Source organism: Phragmites australis, chromosome 14, assembly GCF_958298935.1.
Source record: "Phragmites australis chromosome 14, lpPhrAust1.1, whole genome shotgun sequence".
NCBI classification, from domain to species: Eukaryota; Viridiplantae; Streptophyta; class Magnoliopsida; order Poales; family Poaceae; genus Phragmites; species Phragmites australis.
The window spans coordinates 21,150,388-21,172,776 of record NC_084934.1 but is presented as its reverse complement, the minus strand read 5'-3'; the positions used below and the strand labels follow the sequence as shown (position 1 = coordinate 21,172,776).

Here is a 22,389-nt window from a genome sequence, read left to right as displayed (position 1 = left end):
AATATCAATCAATTAATACACTAATCTCCAATCTCCATGGAATTCTTTTACTAATCTCTTGGGCTGTGAGACGACTTGATCAGCAGCCAGCTAAACAATAATCCAAATTCCAAAGAACACCAGTGAGCAAAGCAATCACATACGTGTAAATGACTCTAAGCAAACAAGAAATATAACTGAAATTCCAATGAAACTTCCCCCTCTTACTTATGATCGCTCTCTCCTCCTCAGGTTCAGGTCCCATTGACCTCCAAAACCAAGAACTCATCAAGAAGCACCGGTGAGTTAGTCGGCGCACCCTCCTCTTCGCCTCCGGGTAAATTAATTGTCGATCGATAGGCATGGCCAAGATGAAGAGGAAGCCCGTCTTGATCTGCTGCGGCGTGCTGCTGGCTGTCATCGTCGTCCTCGGCGCCGTCTTCGTGGCGCTCTACTACACCGTGTTCCGTCCGCGGTCGCCGCGTGTGGTGGCGACGGTGGTGGGCGCGGAGACCTCAGCCTTCAGCATCCTGCCCCCCGAGCTCAACCTCACCATGCACGTGGAGGTCACCGTGAACAACCCGAACTACGCGTCGTTCCGGCACGGCGACGTGGCGACGGTGGTGCGGTACCACGGCGCCGCCGTGGGGCAGTCGTCGGTGCCCGCGGGGGACATCGGGGCGCGCACCACGCAGACGATCGCGGTCACGGTAGAGGTGGACGCGGTGAAGGTGGTCTTGACGCCCTACTTCCTCGGAGAAGCCATCGTCGGGGTGCTGCCGTTCGAGACGGCGACGGCGGTGGCCGGCAAGGCCGTGGTGCTGGGCGTGTTCAAGGTCAGCGCGAGCTCGGAGGTGGTATGCGAGGTCACCGTGTTCCCGCTCAGGAACAACACTACCACGCAGTGCACCTCCACTGTCCATATAGGCCGGTAGCTGCTAGTGGTACGATTCTGCTCCCGCCGAGGCGCTGAGCAGATATTGTGCTCTGAGCCCGCGTCTGTTAACGAATGGACACATCAATTGGGTGCAGAACTGCAGATGAGTTGCGTGCTCTCGGTTTTTAGGGATAGAAAACTAAGAGTACATGCTGTGATGTTCTTTCGGTAATTACTTTGTTAATTTGGGTTTGGTAGATAGAATGGATGGGCATAATAATTTTATCGATGTTGCTTAATTTATGTTGTTTTTCTCTACTAATATAAAACAACAGCATGATCCTAGGGGTGGTGTGTTTTTAAGTATAGATCCGACGCACGCACACGACACTCACACCTATAAACACCTATATACATGCATACTAGCACATGTTTAAATGTAGGACTAAGGACAGGGATTATAGAAGGTGAATAGATGTCTCTCCATATTTTTAGATAGTATTTTTCTATTTTCTTATCTACGTATCTCAAAATAAAGAGTGGAAGCAAGAAACTAGAAACAAGAAAAATCACAATGATCATAAAAACACCATAGCTCCACCGGATAGATCTGGACATTAGGTTCTATAAGAAATTAATCTAAGTATCATCACTCAAGAACTATTGCAACTTGAATAAAAAACACTTATATACAAAAAGAGAACTGTATGAAGAAATTCTCTAAGTTGATAGATCTAGAGTATGAGGATGATTCAAGATCACTCATATGTGATTCTTATCCCTCTGGCAATAAGAAGAACAACTTCAACAAAGTAAAAAATTTCAGTTCTTAAATAAAAACGAAAATTGCAATAAAAACCGAAAAACTTGCAACCAAGTAAGGGAGCTAATAGAAAGAAAACTAGAAGGAGGTGAATATAAGCACAAGAGGAAACATAAACTTTTTTTTCAAAGTAACGTCCTATTTTCAACGGATTATAAAGTGTTTTTCATTAAAATCTCCCACCTAATACATAAGCTAATCGCTCATCTCTCAATTTTTTAAAACCCTAGCACACAACTCTCAAATGGATACCTTAAAGGGCTCAATCAATCCTCCCCTTTATTTATAATCTAGGTTTTTTTTATCACTAAGTTTCCTAGATTGTTTCTAAAATATCTCTCTCTTTCAATACACTCTTACCTATAATCGAGGATATTTTCCTCCACCTTTTTCTCCGTCCATTAGACGGCCATGACGCCTTCGTGACTTAGCTTTGTCTCAACCCAAACTTCGCGATGATGCCACTGCACTCCTCCTTCCTACGGTTTTGATACCAAACCGTGAAACCACCTTGCATGTTTCTCAAAGTATGACTCGCCGTCACTTGTTTACACCTTAAGTAAGCCACCTGATGTCGATGCGTGTACTCCATCTTGCGATCTTAATCACTAGCAAGTCTCTCCCGCTCCCGATCCCTCGGGCCGCCTTGTCATTTGCACCGGTATCCCTTTTGCTTGACTTTTTTAACACGTCGTCTTCTTCCACCTTCTCACGCTTTGCTTGCACACCACGTGTATAGCTAGGATCATTCTTAACTCCGCCCGGCCACTTTGATCGTCCAGTATCAAACATCCCGCTTAGCCCCAATCATCCCGTCGTTGATCGCCAAGTTGCATCAATCACCTGTACATCATAAGATAAGCACAAACGTATCTCCTATTCCATCTTCAATTAGACAAAATCAAAATTCTCCGTTGATGAATTTATCCCAGAAAAATTGTGAATACCGGGTGATTCAACATGTATTGCACTCTGATCACCGGAACATCTGGTGCTAGTAATTCTGACTCCACCGAAAACTTCCTAGAAAATCCTCCAACGAAGCATTCGGCATATACTCCTCCATCGTCGGACCATCTGGTGAGTGTAACCTGCCAGATAAGTCATTTTGCAACATCTCTGGAACAATTAGTCTGGCGTGCACAGATCCAATCGCCGAACCATCCAGCGTGCACATCCTCACCAGACATGATATTTGCAACATCTCTGAAAAAATTAATTCAGCATGGATAGATCTAATTACCGGACCATCTGTAGTATTGAGTTTTATCTTTTTACTCAAAACCCTCCAGCGTAAATTCCTTCTGTACACCAAACCATCCGGCATGTACTAATTTTTCAGCATCGGATCATTCGGCGAGTGCAAATTTTTTATCTCAGAGATAAAAACGCTAACTCCATTTTTCTCTGCAACTTTAATTAGTTATAATTATAATTACAATACATACACATGCTTATACAATCCCACAAATCGTCAAACCAAATCAACGCTTTATCAATCACTCATCACATATAAAACAAAATGTATTTCAACTTAATTTCTCACTAAACATGATTAAAAATATAACCTCACATAACATATAAACATACTTTAACTACTAAACATATCTATATATACATATAATATTCTTCTCAGAATTTAATCTCTAGTTAGACTCGAATCCGGCTGGACAGAACCGAGAATGCTCATGTGTGGATGGCTCCCCTTCAGCGATGGAAAAACTGTTGGTCCAATCGCAGTCCATCCACTCTTCCCGGATCGATCAACAACCCCTTTCGCCACCTTCTCCCAGCATCCCCTCTGGCCGGACACGGATTCTCTGCATTAATACATCATTAATGCAGAGGATAACTGTTTATACAGTAAAATGAGTCTAATGCTACAGTGCTGTGTATTAGTTAATCATACATTACTGTAGGAACTGTAATCTGATCATGTGTACAGTCGTTTCGGTACTGTAGCACACTACTGTAGAGCACTGTAGCATACGAATCTGATGCATCCACCACGAAATCAACGACTCAGAGCAGACTTAAATGCACTTTACTGTAGCGTCTCTGCAGTTGCCAGTAGCAACTGCAGAGGATCCCGATCCCCTCTGGCCATCCTCCTCTCCGATATCTATATGCCTGCCTCCTCGTCGTCAGGCCGCTGCAGCAGAAGAACACAGCCGCCGTCGTGCTCAGGATCCCTATCGGTGCATACCCGCTGCTCGATCCACCTTATCTCGCAACTTCCTCCAAGGCACGAAAGTCTGGGTCAGTGCGCCGCCATGTGAGAGGGAGATGGAGAGGCGGATGCGCCGCCTGGCCGTCCCCGACGGCGGCATCCTCATCAACATGCCCGCCGACGGGGCCACCTGTGGCGAGACCATCGAGGACGGCCCTGACGAAATCTCCACCAATGGCTCCCATTCATCGCGCTCCCTCAAGGAATTCCTAGCTGCCCCGTGATCGTCTTCATCAATGAGTCTAGCGCCGTCTCCTTCCCTATAACCGCCCCGGGCACCCCATGCAGGCCGCACCCGACGGAGATCGAGAGCCGCTTCCGCACTGGCTCCACTTGGCTCCCGGGCCTCCAGGCCATCGTGGATCTCGCCAAGATTGCCTCCTCGCTGCTGCCCTAGGAGGAGGGCGAGGTGAAGGGAGCCTCGCGGGTCACCATGGAGGTGGTCGCATTTAGCAGGACGCCGCCACTCTGGACTTCGCCCTTCACCCAACGATGCGGACACCGAAGGTTGGTGCATTTCTTGGCTCCCAGAAAGTCCGCCTCGCTTAGATGCACTAATTCTGTTTTGCTTCACTGATTTGAACTGCAGATTTTGACATGACTTATGTGCAACAAGACCACACACTTGCTGTGTAGAGCTGGCTGATGTGAGGATTGACCTCTGCCTGAGCCAAATGAGTGTGGGTTGCTTTGCAGGTAATTTGCCTTTACGTAAGCATCCACTAAGTTCACTTGCAGTAATAATGGCCTTGGATTCATTGGCTGAAACAGTAATGGGTGGGAATCAAATATTTGCTTTGCATTCCCCTAAACCTGCAGCGCAACTTGGATACATATGTATCAAAATTCAGAACAGCTCTTTCAAAAGTTCCAGACTTGATTTGCTTTCTCATTATCCTTATCAATATATCCACGTGCTTTGTAATTTGTCCATGATGTCAAAATGAGATTTTCTTTGGTCCATATAGGCCCAATGATGCAAGAACGATTGAATTATTGTGTGTGATTTCCATGTTTTTTTTCTCTTTGGAGCTGAGCAATTGACCATCAGTCAAAAAGACTATATATCGTTTTAGGAGTGCATCGCTACTTTGTTTCCTAAATCAGGGTAATTCTAACCTTACTTAGCTGATTGGATAATCTCACACTGCATGATATTGTGAAGTGAGGGAGTAACAAAAGACCAAGTTGATCATGTGGTCTGAATGATATTGTAATACAGTTATAGAAAGAGTCAACTTTGAGTACAAAGCACATTTATAATTATTTTCATAGTAAAATTCTTTTATAGTACAAGCTTCGAAGCCATAATAGACCATTTTTCTGAATTGCATACATGTAAATAGCATAGTTTCATGCTGCAGATTATGGGGCCATTGATGGCACTAGACTGCACAATGTGCCTCTTCCTTGCAAGAAGAGATTGTTCATGTATATCTTTGGAACTTGACTTTCCATATAGGCTCCTTTCATACACTATATTTTTTCACATTTCCTAGGCTTTAGGCAACTGAAATCATGCCTCTTTAACAGTCGTCAGTCGCCAGTGAGCTTTCCTTTGCGATTTAGAGTATAGGGAGGGGATTTTTTTATCCTTCTTGGGCTTAGAGGGATGCCCAGGGAGGAAGGCCGGCCCGGTGGTGGTGGCACACGTGCGGGCAGGACGGCGAGGTGATGGGGATGCCACCAGCTGCTGGAGGCGGAGGACCAACAGTTGGGAAGAATCGGAGCGGGGACAAGTGGAGATAGCCAGGCTAGTACGGTGGGGGTCGGGGCAATGCAGAGAGAGTGTGAGTGTGGTGGCTGTGGTGGCTGAAGGAAGAAGAAGGTGGCTTGTCGGCCCGAGATCGAACGTACAATCACGTGTCAACTGTAAAGAAAGCTGATTTCAGGTGATTGAAAGCTAGCAATAGGATCTCCTAGATTTTTTTGATACCTTGATTTCGAACCAGTTTTTCCCCTATAGTTTGCTACCACGATATGTGGATTATACAACTGTTAGTGTATGTTGCTCTTGTTCTACAATCACAAAAGTGTTCCTTTTTCATGCAAATTCTCTGACAGCAAAGTCTGTAAATAGATAGTCAGGAACTATTTTCAGCCTAACTCGTATATATTTTCCATGTAATGTAGTTATCTTGAATGGGATTCCAAAAAGTTTCAGGAGGACTCTTCAATTCTGATTTCAATTCACATCACCATGGGGGCTGAAGCTGCTGCACGGACACTAGCAATAAGGGATATTTAGAGATTCAATAGACACTCGCAGTTGTCATCTGAGAACATGTGGAAATGTTATATTATCTACTTGCTCACTGGTGTGCATCATGTCTTGGTTTATGGCTTTGTGCATAATTGGTCAATGAACAAAACGATATTTCTTTGTTGTTGGATCTTATTTGTTAACTTCGCACACGACGAGAATCAATGCCAAAATATTTCACTGTGTTGATATTAATAAGACATTCCTAGAGAGACAAATTCAGTAATCTTGGAATCTTCCTGAACATTTTTTGTTCTTTATTACAAAATAAAGTAATCATTTATTTGTCTGGTTATACCTTTTCAATCTTCCCAAGCGTTTTCAGTATATTGGCAAATAAGTTAAACTCATGGGTCCTACCTCACTTCGACAGACTACATTTGGGCAATAATCTCCATGATTGGATTGGCCGAGAATTACATTGATGTTTTGGGCATATTCTTACATAATGGAGATGCGGCTTAAGTTCAAGAGACCATATACTATACAGATTCCGAAAATTACTAATTTTATAGAATTTGTTATCACAATCACTGATCACGGTATTATACATACAAGGACACTGGGCTCCCTATTCCTCTCTTAATCATCCAAAAATCATATTTTTGATGTGCAGGAATATATTCAACAAAGGGAGAGAAAATGGGGTGTCCTGAAACCTAACCACATCTTTCCAGTGTAAATCAGCAGACGCCACAAAATAATAGTTCTCTGTAGCCAATTTTGCCAAAGAAGAAAGAAAAACTACTAGATTTGCTCCAATTATGTTGAACTAGCAGTAATGCTGCACAGGTGCGATAGTTTTAACAATATTTATGCAGCTGTCGCAGAAAATAATGAGGCAATACATGCTTTTGAGTTGCACATGTGTCATGGTTCATTGATTCACTTTTTGCTTCTGATGTTGAAACATTCATTACGAACAGAGAAGTACTTACTCCCTCTAGTCATAAAAGAGTGCCGTTTTAGATATGAACACAATTACCAATGCACTACTTTGGACACTAATTAGTAGTATAAGATATATGCAAACTATAGCAAAGTTGTAATATTTTAAAACTATTTTTCAAGGCAAACCTTGTTTTGCTATTTTTAAGAGTTTGATCAAAATATTTAAAAAGAAATTAACAGTTAATTTTTAAGTCAACACGTGACCCAAAAATACACTCTTTTATAACAGGAGGGGGTAATAAGTAACTGATATCCCAAAGTAACCCCTTTTCGTATCACAAACCCACAATGAGCACCCAACACAAAGAATAACACATTGAGAAACGCCAATATCTTTCCTACCTTCCTGACAAGCAAGAATGGCAAAGATCAAGAAGAACGCCTTAATATGCTGCTGTGTGCTGCTGGCCGTAGTCGTCGTCCTCGCCGTCACCCTCGTCGCGCTCTACTTCACCGTGCTCCGGGGCGGCCCGCCGCGGGTGGCTGCGACGGCGGTGGACACGCGACTCAACACCTTCGAAGTCCTCCCGCCGGAGCTCAACCTCTCGCTGGCCGTCGAGGTCACGCTGCACAACCCGAACCACGCGCGGTTCCGGTACGGCGAGGTGGTCACGACGGTGACGTACCACAACACGACGGTCGGGCAGTCGACGGCGCCGGCGGGGGAGATCCAGGCGCGGTCGATGGCGACGGTCGGGGCGGCCGGGCAGGTGGACGCGAAGAAAGTCATCCTGCACAATCTCTACGCGCTGGACGTGCTCACCGGGGCGCTGCCGTTCCAGGCGGCGACGTCGGTGGCCGGGAATGCAGCCGTGCTCCGGCCGTTCAGGGTGAGCGCGGCGTCCCAGGTGGCGTGCAACGTCGTCGTGTACCCGTTCAAGAGGGAGAGCAGCTCGCATTGCACGTCCACGGTTCGTGCAACCTGACTGGCGAACCCATCTGAGAACATCTAACACAAAGATTTTTTTCCATTGCCTTTTCTTTTCGGATTCTCCGAGTGATTGCAAACGGACACCCACTGGAAGAACGGCAGAGTAGCGAGTTCATTCTTCAGGGACAGGTAACTAGATGTCACGTGAATCTGATTGTTTCTGGTTCTTGAATTTTTTTTTAAGATTGTTAAGGGTCGGAAAATATAATCATGTAGATCGGTTGCATACAGAAAAGAAATGAAAATACGTTTAGGCTTATCTCCCTTTCGTATGGTTTTATGTTGGATCAGCATATATTCTATTTTCATATGGCTTTTTATGGATACCTACATATCTACAAGCAGTTTACTTTTACCAATTCATACTGGAAAAGAACTGTCTTTAGTACCGTGAGTTTCAGAATCTGGACGAGATGGTGAAAACACTTGTAGAGCTGAATTGGGGCAAGGCAGAGATACAGTTTATTGACAAGGGACGACATAAAAACAGTCATGAATAAGTAGCACAGCATATAATCTTGCTCAATTAGCACAGGGGACACAAGGATCCACTGTCTTATTTGTAAGATTCAACAAACCAGTGAGGTCGAGGTCACTAGTTATATCATGACCCCTAGTTCCAACTTTGTCAACCCCACACGCCTCCCTCTTTCATATATTGATATTGATTACCAAGAATTGCTACCCAGGTATAAAAAAATAATGGCTTACTAGTGCGACCGTTAAAACTCGCAGGCACGTCGAAAGATCTACCTTCGGCATTTAAATGTTCTTTCCTAGCTCAACCTTCTTCACCAGCCTTAGCGTGTTGTGAAGGATGGAATCCAGTATTCCAGCAACCTAGAATTACAGGTTAGTTTTCATTAGTCATTTTTTTTTTGTTTGATGGACTCAGAAATATGAATGTATATATAAACAAGGAGGTGTTCGGTGTTCTCACCGTGAAGACTCCACCAATAATAGCACAGACATTTGTGATGAAATGAGAGAAGGATCTCGGAACTTCAGTTACTAAGACCTGATGATGAACGCAAATCATTTTAGATGGATCATTCACTTGTTAATAAAACGAAAAAAGATTAAATGATATGAGGATGCCAACCTGCATTGGAGAAGGCTGGAAATGGAATTTTACAACAGGAACATAGAAGCTGCGCACCAAGTTGCTGTGCGCTGTGTATTCGTATTCTTCAAGCAGTTTCAATTCCTTTAATGATCTCAATGTTACAAGCTCAGTCTTCACAACTTGTAGGTAATGCTCAATCTAAGAATGACATAAATGAAACAGGAGCCATGTTACTTCATAAGAAACGAGAAGTGTCGGTGATCAAAATAAATGAGGCCTTATTGAACATCTTAATAAGAAAGATAATAAAAAGTTAGGGACTTACAGTAACATTGGCATCAACATCACCATGCTTAACATTGTAAAACTGACCAGCTAATCTATCATGGTGTACGCCAACATACGGAGTTAGTCTTTTGAATTCATAAAGCATCGTTGACGAAAGTTTTTTGCCAAATGAGAACTGTGTCACATAGTGTGAAACATTTATCTGGGACGGATCAAACGAGTGTGACCCAGATCGAGCCGAGATAACAACACTCCCTGGAACCTGGTAAACAGGAACTAGTTATTAAAGAATAAAGACAACAGAACACCTTTCTCCACACTACATCCATCAGCGCAGAAATCAGCTCTTTGTAATTTATATGTAGCTCATTTTACCCTTTTAACTCGCACAAAGCCTTCTATTCTGCATCCGCTGGTCAATGGAGCAGGGCGCTTTGCAGGATCAACAGTTTTATTGGATTTGTCTTCCAAAGCAAGCACATGAGCCTCTTTCGGAATGTTTGCAACATAAGTTTCCATTGCCTGAGGTTCAAAACATTATATCAGGAATTCTTAAGAGCAATTTAAGACAATGGAACAATAGATAATGTAGATTAACAAGCAAAAAATGTTTAGCCTTTTGCTTTCCCTATAAAATAGGAGGCTGTTTGCTTTCCTCCAGCATTCTAATGTTTAGGATATAGTGTCACAGTAAAGATAAACCATGTTAAATCAGGAAAAAGAATTGGAAACCAGGTGATCCATAACATACCGCAACTAAACTCTCAGTATCACGTTCCCCATAGTATGATTCATGATCATGGTGACCCTGATTCTCCCTGTGTAAAAGTAAAATTAGTTTTTTTTTTTAATGGAACCAGGAACTTGGGTAAATATTAACACAAGTGTAGCACAAATAAATGTGTGCAGCCCAAGTAGCGTATCACTGTATGTAGGCTGAAGCTACTCAAACCTAGAAGGTATCTAAATAGAATGTAAGATGAACTGTGCTTACTTGATATCAGACCCTTTACGGAAAACACGAATGGATGGGTAACCTTGTATATGGTGCCTGCATTTGATAAATCAAAGAGATGAAAAGTATGTTTCATCTGTACAGGTATAAACGGAACATACAAATTCTATGACGTGAAGCAAGGAATGGAAATAAGTTCAGCCTTTTTCTTGTGGTTAAGACTAGGTAATCAATATGCATAGCTTGAAACTATATGGCACCATCAAAGAAAAGTACAGGCAATCAAATGCACAGGAGAGCATTTCATATATAGAGATGATAAATATAAAATTCTGGAACTGTTTACCTATTTTCCTTCTGTTTATGAATACGGCCAGAGCTCTGGTGCCCACTAATGAAGATGTACACCTGAGCCAAAGCCAGTACTAGGACGCAAACCTGGGTGGTAGGGATCCACCAACAGACCACTGGCCTGTTCCTACTTTTTATCCAACAATATGGAACACGAAAAACTGTTTTCTACTAATTCATTTCTTTACTTTATTTTATTTTACTTTTTAGGAGACCAGTAGGGGAGAGCCCTACAGCCCTACTGAAGATTTTATTTTATATAAAGATAACGTACATGGTCTATAAGGGCTAACAAGCTCCAAAGCTGATGCCATAACAACCAACAAGGCTAGAGACCGGGAAAAAAGCCTCCAAATAAAAATTTCGAAACAAATATAGTCAAAGAATATCAAACAAATGAGGTCAAACTAATTTATGCTGCAAGCCAGTAACCAAGTCAAGAGATAAGGCATGAGCTTTGAATGAACCCTTTCCTTGAGCAAGTCCATATCAATCTAAATAGGGGCCTTTTTGGTAGAGCTCCCTATGATCCAAATTCTCTGTGGGAAGTAATTCTATGACTGAATATGATTCTCTAAGATAAATTCTATGAGGGAAGTGATTCTGTAAATGAAGTAAATCAAGAAAAGCTGGTTTTTTCAGCTCCCAGCATCTAATTCATTTCAAGAAATCACTTCCATAGAATCACTTCGGGAGCTAAAAAAATGCAAACTACCATTTGGCAGAGCTCCCACTAATTCCACTCTGGGAGCTGGTCTATGAGCTTTGCCAAACAGGCCCTAGATCTTTTCCATCAATGCTTAGTTACTGAAGGAAAAGTTCTCAATGAAAATAGTTCCCGAAGGAATGAGTAGTTGAGTACCACAAAATCCCGATGGAAGTGCGCAACATTTTAATTTTATGAAAGATGATGGCATAATGATATCATTTTTAGACTCACATCGTCAGACCACTTTTTAAGGACTCTGCAAATAGTTAACAAAATTCCTCATGATACATAACCAAGAATGAGCGATTCCATACCGCATCATACACATTTGAATTGTGCTGTTTCGAATTTAAGTAACAATAGGTACAAACCTCCTACACAAGTCAACTTCCTCAGTGCAGTCAACCTTGCCAAGAAGGATTCTACCATCCATTTCAGGGTCATATCTGCACATTATAAAAAACAATGAGGATATCAATTAGCAGTATAACACATTGAAACTCCTAGCCTTATTAGGGGCATATAAAGAAAACAGTATTCACCTCTCCCTCATTATTTTCGCAGCCTTCTCCCACGAAGGTTTCTATTGAGTGACAATAAACATTTCAAGAAATTACATTTACTTCAACAGAACACAACCCCAAATATACTTCAGTTGGAATAAAAAAGTCAAAAGTTAAGCATGTGAAACAAAATTAATCAAACTAAGAATGGCTTTCACTGCATTCTTGAGCATCTGAGTTTAGTACTGCACAGTATGTCCAGATGCACATTATTGTTTGCCTCAGAAATATAGGAGAATTAAGTAATGAAGAACACAAGGGAACACAAGGAGATAAATTCTGACCAATCGATTGCTCCAGTAACACCAGGGGGCATAAAAGTTGATGACCAAAACAGGATACCTGAAAAAGAATAAAAGCAGCATGATAAGTATCGACTGAAGCAATATTAGGGCTCCCATCAAAGGAAGACGAGGGATGAAATATTTCATACAACATTGGAGCTATCTGAACAAACATGAGTAATGATGCTCAATCTGGCCAAAATAATTGGAGCTATAGAGATACAATGCATATAAATTGCTCCATGAATGTGACACAGAAAGATGGTGATAAATAGAAGATCATGCGCAATTAGTTGGTTATTGATATGATTTTAAATGAAAAATGACTAAGATGTTTGAAGTTTAATCAAGTAGGACTGTAGGTTGATAGATAATTTAGTACTTACTGGTGCGAATAGCTATCAAAATTGCGAGACGACAAGGGAACTGAACCATCAACATGATCCTCTTCAACATCATCTCCATGCTTATTGATAATGGGAATAGGCCCCGAGTGGAATTCAGATCCAGTTGGTACTAAATTCCGATCAATCGAAAACTTGCGAACAGTTTTCGTTATGTTCAATCTGTTCTGCATATGGTTTTAGCAGAAAATTAAAATTAACCAAGAAAAAAGGTTATGCTGTGTGCAAATATATATATAGCTTGCATTTCAAATCTAGCGAAAAATAATTTTTAACAGGAACATCAATATACATGACTACTTCAACACCATTTCCTTTTTTTCCTGGAAAACATAAGATGCCTTTCATGTTCCCCTTCTTTCTAATATCTTCAAAGAAAATCAACAACATATATTGTGAAATTCTAGAAGCTAGAACAAGAAAAGCACAGGAGGCAAAGATATAATCTTACTGTTCCCAGCACATCACTGACATCAACTGATGCAAATTCACAAGAAAGTGCAGGAAAGCTGTAAAACACAAATGCAATCAGTTAACATTTGAGGGAGCAACAATCAAGTTTCACACTCTAGATTTGCTGAAGTCATCTTCCAAACCAACAACAAAGCCTTTCGTCCCAAGTAACTTGGGGTAGGCTAGAGATGAAACCCAATATGAGCCACATGAACCAAAGAGAAAGAAAGAAAAAAAAGAAAATGATATTAATAAAATACAAATAATAATATAGTACTGGTAGTAATAATAGTAGTAAATGAAGCTCGACTTCAGAAAACCACTCCAAAGCCCAAATCACCAGCAAGACTAATTAAACCATACAAAGTTAGTGAATGAGCAGTGCACTGCCTAGTACTAGCGATTTCCCTGAGCGCTACTTTCTCCAGTAGACCTCAGGTAATATGGAATTTAAGAAGGGGGGAAATACCAGGTAAAAGAACAATATATTGTTATTCTATAACCACATTACAAATGGTTGGATTTAGCAAACTAGCAGATATTACAAGACTATTAGACTAGTCACCAAATTAACATTATATGATTCTTTTTGACACAATTTGCAAAAGAGTACTGTGTGCTACTCACAGTCTTGCACTTATTTGTCTTATGCTGCATATACATTGTATGACATTAAAAAATTATAATCACGATATCGAATAATTAATATCAGCAGAGAAGATATAAATTAGTACACCAATTCTATAAACTGTAAGCCTTGATGGAAAGGGCAACATGTAGCATTGTTATGTATGATACCATAGAGGCACATATTTAGAATGATATTCAAACTCTGAACTAAACAATACTTGGGACATGCTCTAGAACTTACCTCATATTGAAATCTATCCGTAAGAACTCCCCATCTGAACTCCTATCAACAATCACAGATGTGGTAGTATTGACCGCTAAGTAACTGCTCAACTCCTGCAATAACAAATCAACAGCTTACAGAACTTGAATGAGAAATCAGTTCAACATCTTTTAGTGTTCAAACTGCTGGCAAGTACAGCGCATTGCAATATTTAAACAATGGCAGCCCACAATGCACTGAATCCAGAGTAACTAGAATATTTGGGAAATAGAATGTAACTAAACTACCACTTTAAATGTTTAGTACATCACAATTGACAATTCTCCACCAATTCAACCAAATTAGCTTAAAGTTCTCACAATCATAGGTGCCTTCAAAATCTAGCCCATCTTGTTGATGTTCTAACCCAAATAATCAATTGAAAAATAAAACAGTTCACTCAATTGAATCAATTAACAGAACAAATGTGAGGAACAGAAACTGGCAACAGCAGTCAGCTATGCTACAGAAAACCAAATGCTAGAAGGCAAAATATCTACATAAACAAAGATAATTGCCTGTTCATTTTCGCAATTCCTTTATTTACATTTAATTTAAGATCACCAATTGGAATATGAAGGCGATCCTATCATTTTGGTTTGTAGTGCTACACAAAACTAAAAGCAAGTAATATAAAAGAAACTGGCAGGGTCTACTGTAATTGATAACAGACGCAACTGACAAAAAAACAGACCATTCCAAACAAAAACACCATAGCTAGTGCTGCTACAATGGATAATCCAGCGCCAGATAGTGATGCCTCGGTCAAATCCCTAGGGATTTTCCTGCAACACAAAAAAAAAACATCAATATATTAACCCATCACCTATAAATAATATTCAGGACAGCACATTACAAAAGTCAGTCATTCTGAATCAAATTAATCTCCACATTATTATTCTAGGGGCTTCAAAATCAAGGCATAATAGCTAGCTCATACCAAAATCATGACTGCCCAAGAGAATCAAACTGCCTCCATATATCTGTATCCCAAAGATCATATGGATATGAGAAACTCAAGTTTCTGATTAAATAGCATGATTGATATATCTAGTAGAAAAACAGTGTGAGCCACTCAGCTCTCGAATCCCGTGGAACAGACTCTTATACACTAGTTCATCATAGTTTGGATGTACTACGTCTGAACACAAACACGTTTTTGCTTCAACAAAAACAGATGTATAAAGAACTTGCCAAATGTAGGCATTGCCCCTGCAAAATATACATCTAACCAGTTAAATACTCACGCTTCATCTTCAAACAGAATAACCCACTCATACTCTGTAACTTCCAAAGATTACTTTTGTCACGACTTGCTAAGTAAAGTGCATCCCTTGGTATGTGAAAGCCATCCTACTGACGAGTTTTTGCAACCAGAGTACCAGACGAAGTAATTTCAAGGGCACAGGGGCTTCTACTATCTAATCCAAACTGTCCGACTAGCTTCTATTCTAGTTTCTGAATTGCATACCCGCATCAGAGTGCAACACGTTATCCGTACCGAAGCACCACGACAAAATGAAATCTAACAATGGGCAATGAGCGCACCTCACAATGCCATTACAAAAAGGTCACACATAAAAAAAATGTCACCATTTTGGGATTCAACTAATCCTCCCAACACAACGCAATCGAACGAAACCACTCGCCGGACTCATCTAACTCTCCGCCGAGTCCGCACCGAGCCAGCCCATCCCTTGCCAGACGATTCCCGCGCAAGGCCCTCGAATCTCCGCCCGTCCCCGCACAGACAGACGGACGCACACGGCAGCACCCGCAGCGGAGAAAAGCGTCGAGGAACTGAGAAGCGCCGGATCGACGGGGGAGAGAGCCGGGAGGTACCTGTAGAAGTCGACGGACTTGAGCTTGCTGGAGGACATCATGGCTGCCGATGGCGCTCAGATACACGCGGCGGCCGCCGGGGTGTGGGGGCAGGAGAGATCTGGGGCGGAGCGAGGACGAAGGAGGTGAGATTTTTGTGGGGGTTCGTCGTCGTCGTCTCCGTCTCGGGGATCTCACCGCGCACGGTATGGTACGAGCGCACCGCACCGACCTCGTGTCCTCCTTTTCCCTCCCTGAGGCCCTGAGTGTCCTCCTCCTTGCCTGATACCAGGTGTCCAGGTACGCTAGGACGCTGCTAGGTGCCTATTAACTTTTCTTGCTTTGCTTTTATGTTCTCAACATTTGTCACCTTATCTTTTCAGAGGGAAAAGGAGAATCTATCTATTATATTATATTATTATTTAAGGTTAAAAGGAGCCACCATGTTTTATCAAAGTCACGAAATTATCACATTAATCGAAAACAAGATCTAGATCACTTATTTTTATGAACATCTAATGATCTAAATTGAATCAAAGAATCAATATCAATTATGATTAATAAATAGCTAAATTCGGAATAAAAAATTAGTAGTTTGATTTCCATATGATTTGGAAAGAAAAAATATGAAAAATTAGCAGCTGGATTTTCATATAGTTTAAGAAACAAAATATATAAATAAAGAGTCCAAATAAAATAAATTAATAATAATTGAAATTAGGGTTAGAAAGGAAAACAAGAAGGATCCATATCAAATATAGCCTTAAAAATTAAATATCTAAATAAAGAGTTCATGTCAAATACAATTAATTAATAGATAAAATTCATAATAAAGAATAATGAAAATTTTCAAACTTTTTACTAAGATAATAGATTAAGAAGCGCCGTGTAACTCAAAATCGTCGCATTAAGTAGGCAACATGCCAGGCACAATGCTCATGTAAGATAAACAGATTTTGATTTTGGTCAGACTACATATATCTCACGCATGATTTTGACAATTAATCAAAACGTATACGAATTAAATCAATACATGTAAACGATTTGGATACAAGTTTAGAACATAAATAATTTTCTCTTCCACTAACATAATTTTTATCTCTTATTTTAATTTTATGTGTTTTGTAACTAAATGACACTAACCTCATAAAAAAGTGCTAATAAGACTAATTTATTGTGACAAAATATTACAACGAGACTAATCACATTATTAGCGTGAGCCTCCTAGCTTGTTGGAGGAGAGAGAAAGTATTGCTTAATATCATCTGAGTGTTTTAAGCCTCCCAATATCCGAAGATTTTCTTGACAATTTTCGGGTGTGTGTGTTCTGGGTGAGTTAAGAAAAAAAAATTATGTTTTTAGCCTCTGCGACACCTGATTTTTTGTTTATCTCTATCTGTTCAGTTAATCTGAGTTGGATTTATAGTTTTTTTTTCTAAAATAAAATCAAGTAGCATTGATGTTCATGAGTCAAATAGGTATATGTTCAAGAGTTTTTCGATGAAAAAATAATTAAACATTGAGGTATCATTCTTAGTTACATCAAATCTCAGCTGTTGCTTGCAATTATCACCGGAGGGGACATGTCTAGTTAATTCTGGTATGGTGTTTATTTAAAAATAATATCTGCAATTTCTAGTGAATAATGAGTAAGTCTTAGTGGCATATGTCATATGTGGTATGCACTATGCATTATGCAATATTGAAGGAGGGTTATTTTCACCTATGTTTCTCGGGGGGAAAATAGTATGTTTACTCTAGATGATAGTAAATCAACTGTAGCAAGAGCGAGAGGATCTTTTGTATAGGGAAAGTTGCAAATTGCCCAAGCCATAGGTTCCGGAGGAAGAAAAGAAAAAAAGGTTAAAGATGCCTTTACTGGCCCACCCTGTTGGAATAAACCACGCCATGGTGTTCATGGCCGTGGTGCGTGTCTGTGTCCGTGTCGCGTGTGTGGTGCGCGCGCAGGCTGTTAGAGTTGTAGCAGCAGGGATGATCGAGTCGTTGGCCGAGGCGTCAAAAGCGGAAGGATCACGATCAGGTGTACGAGTGGAGGTGAAGACCGGGTGGTGCGGAGGAGTTCGTGGCTCGTACGCAGGGGGAGACCGGGTCTGCCGGAGATGATGCGTCCGTGCGCGTCAAGCTCGCCATGGTGGATCGTGTGGGCGCTGTGATGCCGCTGGGTCTATATATGGCCATGTTATCCTTGTGTAGCTGTACTCTCGAGTCCATTGAGTTGAATAGCAAGCCAACATACAGGCCGTGTGGCGGCCGGGGCGTTCGTCGCCAAGTTCTTGCATATCCACTGTTCATCTTCTACCTCTGTTCGGCGTGAGAGAAAGAGAGAACTGAGGGCTCGTTTCCAACACACCCAAGTAGCCATTCGTCGTCCGGCCTCGGCTGAGGTGGGCCCATCGCGATGCAAAGCCAGTGTTCCTCCCCATTGGGCCAGGTATAAACGTATTGTACGGCCTTTTATTTTGGGCCTTTTTCATCTTCGGTGAAAACGTAAATATTAGACGTGGGAATATTAATCACAAACTTAAGTATGGAGATATGAATGTTTCATAAAAACGCCACCGAACAAAATATATTGGGAGCGATACCGTAATTTGGTTTAAGATGAAATCTGAAAAAGGTGAGGATTGTCCGCTAGTTTTTCTTCTAATTTATTTATTTATTTTTATTAGTAAAACAAGTTCTATATTTATAGCTGGAAACACGGCCGGAAGACTAGAGGACAAAGGTGAATAACAAAAATAGGTAAATTATTCGAATTTTATATATTTTTATTAAATGGAAGAAGAGTATGAAAATATATGACGTGTGAACTAACTCATATTTTATATAAGTAGAGATTGAAGTCCTATAATTGTAAATCTGCAGCGTAGCTACACTGAAACTGTGCTCTTATGAATTCCTTCGAGACATTTCTTCCTCAGAAAAAAAAATGTTACAAACCACTGATGAAGCAGATATTGCGTCTCAAAATAAAAAAGATCAAGCTCATATTGGGGCCTTATATTTAATCAAGGCAATAACCATGATTTATGTTACGTTCTCGAAAACATTATTTATGTTGTGAATTGTGATGTTACTCTGCACAAGCAGACTAGGGATTCACAGTTAAGTTTCTACCTCACTGTAAAAACTCAGTTTAATTCAACGGGCCCCTCCCTAGCTGCTAACAAGCAGGCATAAATTATTTCCAGTATTCCAACGGTATAATATTCTCGGTTTCAAAAAAAGTATATTATTCTCACATTCTCTTGTACTATTACCAGTCTACTAGCAACTTTTCCGGACCAGTTGTCCTGGAGCGGATGAGATGCTGCTAATCATGCGTATTAGAGCTAGCTTGGCTTATGAGCTGCAAATTTTATTCTTCAATCCAAATCTTAATGTAACCTGTCCTAACTGATTCCAATCACAGTGCATGGCAATGTCATATAAATCAAGACAAATCAATAAATCATCACCAGTTCTTGAATTAGATGGTACATTTTTTTTACAATAATTGGGTGGTACATGACAAAGAATTAGATCCTAACAATCTTATCACAGATACTGGGCGGGACAATTGTAAGTTTGTAACCTAGTTCAAAGATTTCATGTTTCTCCCATCCCGTCCTGTATCTCCATGATGTCTACATTTTATTTTAGTAGAACGTGCACTTTGCATTGCAGGTGACAACTTTTTTTTGCGTACCTAAAAAAAAAATTGAGAAGAGTGACCAGACTTTCCGTTGCAGATTCCTTCAGGATATTATTAACAGGATTATGAAATACAGTTTTTGCCTCAATCATTGAGTACCTAGCTACCAACGGGAACAAAATAGGAAGAAACAAAATGACAAATTTGTTGATATCACTAAGTAAGAAACCATCAAGGAGATATATTATTAGTGATGACTGAATAGAACCCGTCACTAATATACTATTATTAACAGGTTCAGTGACAACCCGGTACAGAAGAGTGACCAGACTTTTTGTTGCAGTTTCCTTCAAGATATTATTAACAGGATTATGAAATGTAATTTTTGCCTCAATCATTCGAGTACCTAACTACCAACGGGAACTGTCGGTGTATTCAGAACCAGGGGTCCCTAAGTCCCGAGACCAGACCGGCCATCCGCCACATGTCACCACCCTGCAAGGTAAGAAGAAACTAAGTCCCGTGAGAAGGTGTTCGGGGCCGCCGCATCTGGTTCCCAAACATCCTAGTTCCCCGATGATCCGCAGAGCCCGAATACCAAGAAGGAAGTGCTCGGGAGAGAGTGCTCGGGGCTACACGTGGCAGCCCCCGAGGACTCGGTGCCCCGAAGGTCCCACCGAAGTGCTCGGCAGAGAGTGCTCGGGGCTGCACGTGGCAGCCCCCGAGGACTCGGTGCTCCGAAGGTCCCACCGAAGTGCTCGGGAGAGAGTGCTCGGGGCTGCACGTGGCAGCCCCTGAGGACTCGGTGCCCCGAAGGTCCCACCGAAGTGCTCGGGAGAGAGTGCTCGGGGCTGCACGTGGCAGCCCCCGAGGACTCGGTTCCCCGAAGGTCTCACTCAAGTGCTCGGGGGAGAGTGCTCGGGGCTGCACGTGGCAGCCCCCGAGGACTCGGTTCCCCGATGGTTCGCGCAAGATCATTCGACGACCCGAAGGGTCCCGTCGTCAGGGTGTCATCCAGTCAAAGGCCCAATGACGCATTTAATAGGCACGCGCGGCCTGACATCCTGACATTCTCAGCTACCCACGCCCCAGTGTCAGACCCTGCCATGAACTGGCAGGGGGGAGGGGGCGTGGGTCCATTAAATGCACGGGTCCCGTCCCGTTTCATCCGGGTGCCTCGGGATAACGTTGCCAAGATCGAAGCGCTCCGCCTGCCATCCTGCCCTGGCAGAAGAACAAGACAGGGTGGGCGCACCAGGCACCTCTGAGGCTGCCCGGTGGGCCCCCTTTATGGTGCCCGAGGGCTTCCACAGTGGCAAATGGTCGGATGCGCGCCGCATTTCTCCACCGCCCCTGTCACTTCGTCAAGACAAAATGATTACGCCTTTCTCCGTGGCATCTTGGCATTCGCATCCCCTCTTTCCCATTCAGGATATGTTGAGGTCGGCGCGCCTATAAAAGGAAAGGATGGAGAACACTAAAGGAGGATGCCCCGACGAACCAGACCGAAGAGGGACCGGAAGTGTGTGAAGAAGAGGACGCAGACGCTCGAACCAGCTCAAGCCAAGCTAGAACACGAGAGCCTCAAGCTCTTTGTAAACGGCTCTCCCCTTAGAACCAGATACATCCTTGAAGAATTCCCTTCAAGGATAAATATAGCGCTTACACAGGAGTAGGGTGTTACGCCTCCGTGCGGCCCGAATCTGTCTGAACCCCGGTGCACCCATTTTTCTCGCATTAGGGCGATCATCTCCCACCAGCCATCGCATTTGTTTCCGTTCCCGCTTATTTCCCAAACAAGCTTTTCCAGGATCATCCCCCGGCCGAATCTCTAAAAAGGGGTCTCTCGGGATCCCTGCGACAGGAGTTCACCCTCCGACAGCTGGCGCGCCAGGTAGGGGGGAATATCCCTGGATTGTTTGTTTCACTTTTTTCCCACAGGAAAAGATGGCCGGTGGGCACCGTCTCCAGCGTTCCGGCTCCACTTCCAGTGATGGAGCGCTGCCCGACGCCCAAGAGAGCCCCGTCGCTGCTGCGTACCAGCGGCAGCCGCCATCCACGTGCGCGGTTTTTCCCGCTCAAGGGGATCAAGGCGCTGGGCCCATCAGGGCCGCCGCCGCCGCTGCCGACGTACTTTTCGACCCCCAGCAGGTGGTCGGGACCCCGGCCGCTAGGTCCGCCTCTGGACCACGTCGGGTGCCGCCTCAGCGCAGGCTCGCTTTCAGCGAGGCTAGCCCAGGGAGCGCGCTGCTTGCAGCACATGCTCTCTTTAGGCATCCGCCCGTTCAGGCCACGCCGAACACTCCGGAAGGTCGGTGGATGCAAGATGTCGTCGCTTTGGTCGGCACTGCTCGTCGCCAGGTGCAGGCCGGGAGTCCTCGCGCCACTTCTCAGCATGGTGCCGCCAGAGCCGGCTCCTCAACGGGCAACACCCGCACGGGCCGAGGGGTCTCCAGGCGGAGCACCGTCCCCCTGGCCGTGTCTGAAGCCTAGGACCTTCGTTTGCACCTTGACGAGCGGAGGGGCCACGAGGATGCCCGAGTTACTCTCGAACGTCAGCAGGAGACCCGGCAGGGGGTTGGGGCAGAGGACCAGGCTTCCTCTCTCCCGGCCCGCGGCCACCGGGGATCCCCGGCTCGCTGCTTCTCGCCACCGAGAACCCCCCGCTCGCGCTACGGGGTACGGCACCGGTTGCTGTGCCTTCACCACCGAGCTCCGCCGGGTTAGGTGGCCTTCCAAGTTCCGCCCCGAGCTGCCGGAGAAGTACGACGGGTCCATTGACCTCGTCGAGTTCCTCCAGATCTACACGACGGCCGTCCAAGCAGCCGGAGGCAGCGAAAAGGTGATGGTAAACTATTTTTATGTTGCCTTGAGGGGTTCCGCCCGCTCTTGGC

General features: G+C 43.1%; 3 protein-coding genes and 1 long non-coding RNA gene across 7 annotated transcripts; 3 read left to right on the top strand and 1 right to left on the bottom strand.

Annotated features, from left to right (window-relative positions):
- Positions 1 to 98: 98 nt before the first annotated feature.
- LOC133891388 (uncharacterized) lies at positions 99 to 1,201 on the top strand. The gene has a single exon (XM_062332103.1). The coding sequence runs from the start codon at positions 342 to 344 to the stop codon at positions 912 to 914; it is 573 nt and encodes a 190-aa protein (XP_062188087.1). The 5' UTR covers positions 99 to 341; the 3' UTR covers positions 915 to 1,201.
- A 2,576-nt stretch (positions 1,202 to 3,777) lies between these two features.
- Positions 3,778 to 6,296, top strand: LOC133891334 (uncharacterized). 2 transcript variants are annotated; one of them, XR_009904182.1, is made up of 3 exons: positions 3,778 to 4,416; positions 4,499 to 4,605; positions 6,074 to 6,296. It is a non-coding gene; the product is annotated as an uncharacterized LOC133891334 (long non-coding RNA). The 2 variants fall into 2 exon arrangements; XR_009904181.1 differs by having other exon boundaries at positions 6,043 to 6,296.
- Positions 6,297 to 7,482: 1,186 nt separating this feature from the next.
- Positions 7,483 to 8,049, top strand: LOC133890322 (uncharacterized). The gene has a single exon (XM_062330729.1). It carries the CDS (start codon positions 7,483 to 7,485, stop codon positions 8,047 to 8,049), a length of 567 nt encoding a protein of 188 aa, XP_062186713.1.
- A 498-nt stretch (positions 8,050 to 8,547) lies between these two features.
- On the bottom strand, positions 8,548 to 16,128 carry LOC133890807 (protein disulfide isomerase-like 5-4). 3 transcript variants are annotated; one of them, XM_062331370.1, is made up of 16 exons: positions 15,862 to 16,128; positions 14,960 to 15,002; positions 14,714 to 14,804; positions 13,999 to 14,093; positions 13,126 to 13,183; positions 12,657 to 12,841; positions 12,271 to 12,328; positions 11,966 to 12,006; positions 11,795 to 11,869; positions 10,403 to 10,459; positions 10,160 to 10,226; positions 9,784 to 9,930; positions 9,446 to 9,670; positions 9,157 to 9,318; positions 8,995 to 9,072; positions 8,548 to 8,894 (listed from the first exon to the last, which is right to left on the bottom strand). In XM_062331370.1, the coding sequence occupies exons 3-16, from the start codon at positions 14,732 to 14,734 to the stop codon at positions 8,817 to 8,819; spliced, it is 1,347 nt and encodes a 448-aa protein (XP_062187354.1). In that variant the 5' UTR covers positions 14,735 to 14,804; positions 14,960 to 15,002; positions 15,862 to 16,128; the 3' UTR covers positions 8,548 to 8,816. The 3 variants fall into 3 exon arrangements, with proteins under 3 accessions (XP_062187354.1, XP_062187353.1, XP_062187355.1); XM_062331369.1 differs by lacking the exon at positions 14,960 to 15,002; XM_062331371.1 differs by lacking the exons at positions 13,999 to 14,093; positions 14,714 to 14,804; positions 14,960 to 15,002; positions 15,862 to 16,128 and having other exon boundaries at positions 12,657 to 12,836.
- Between the last annotated feature and the right edge of the window lie 6,261 nt (positions 16,129 to 22,389).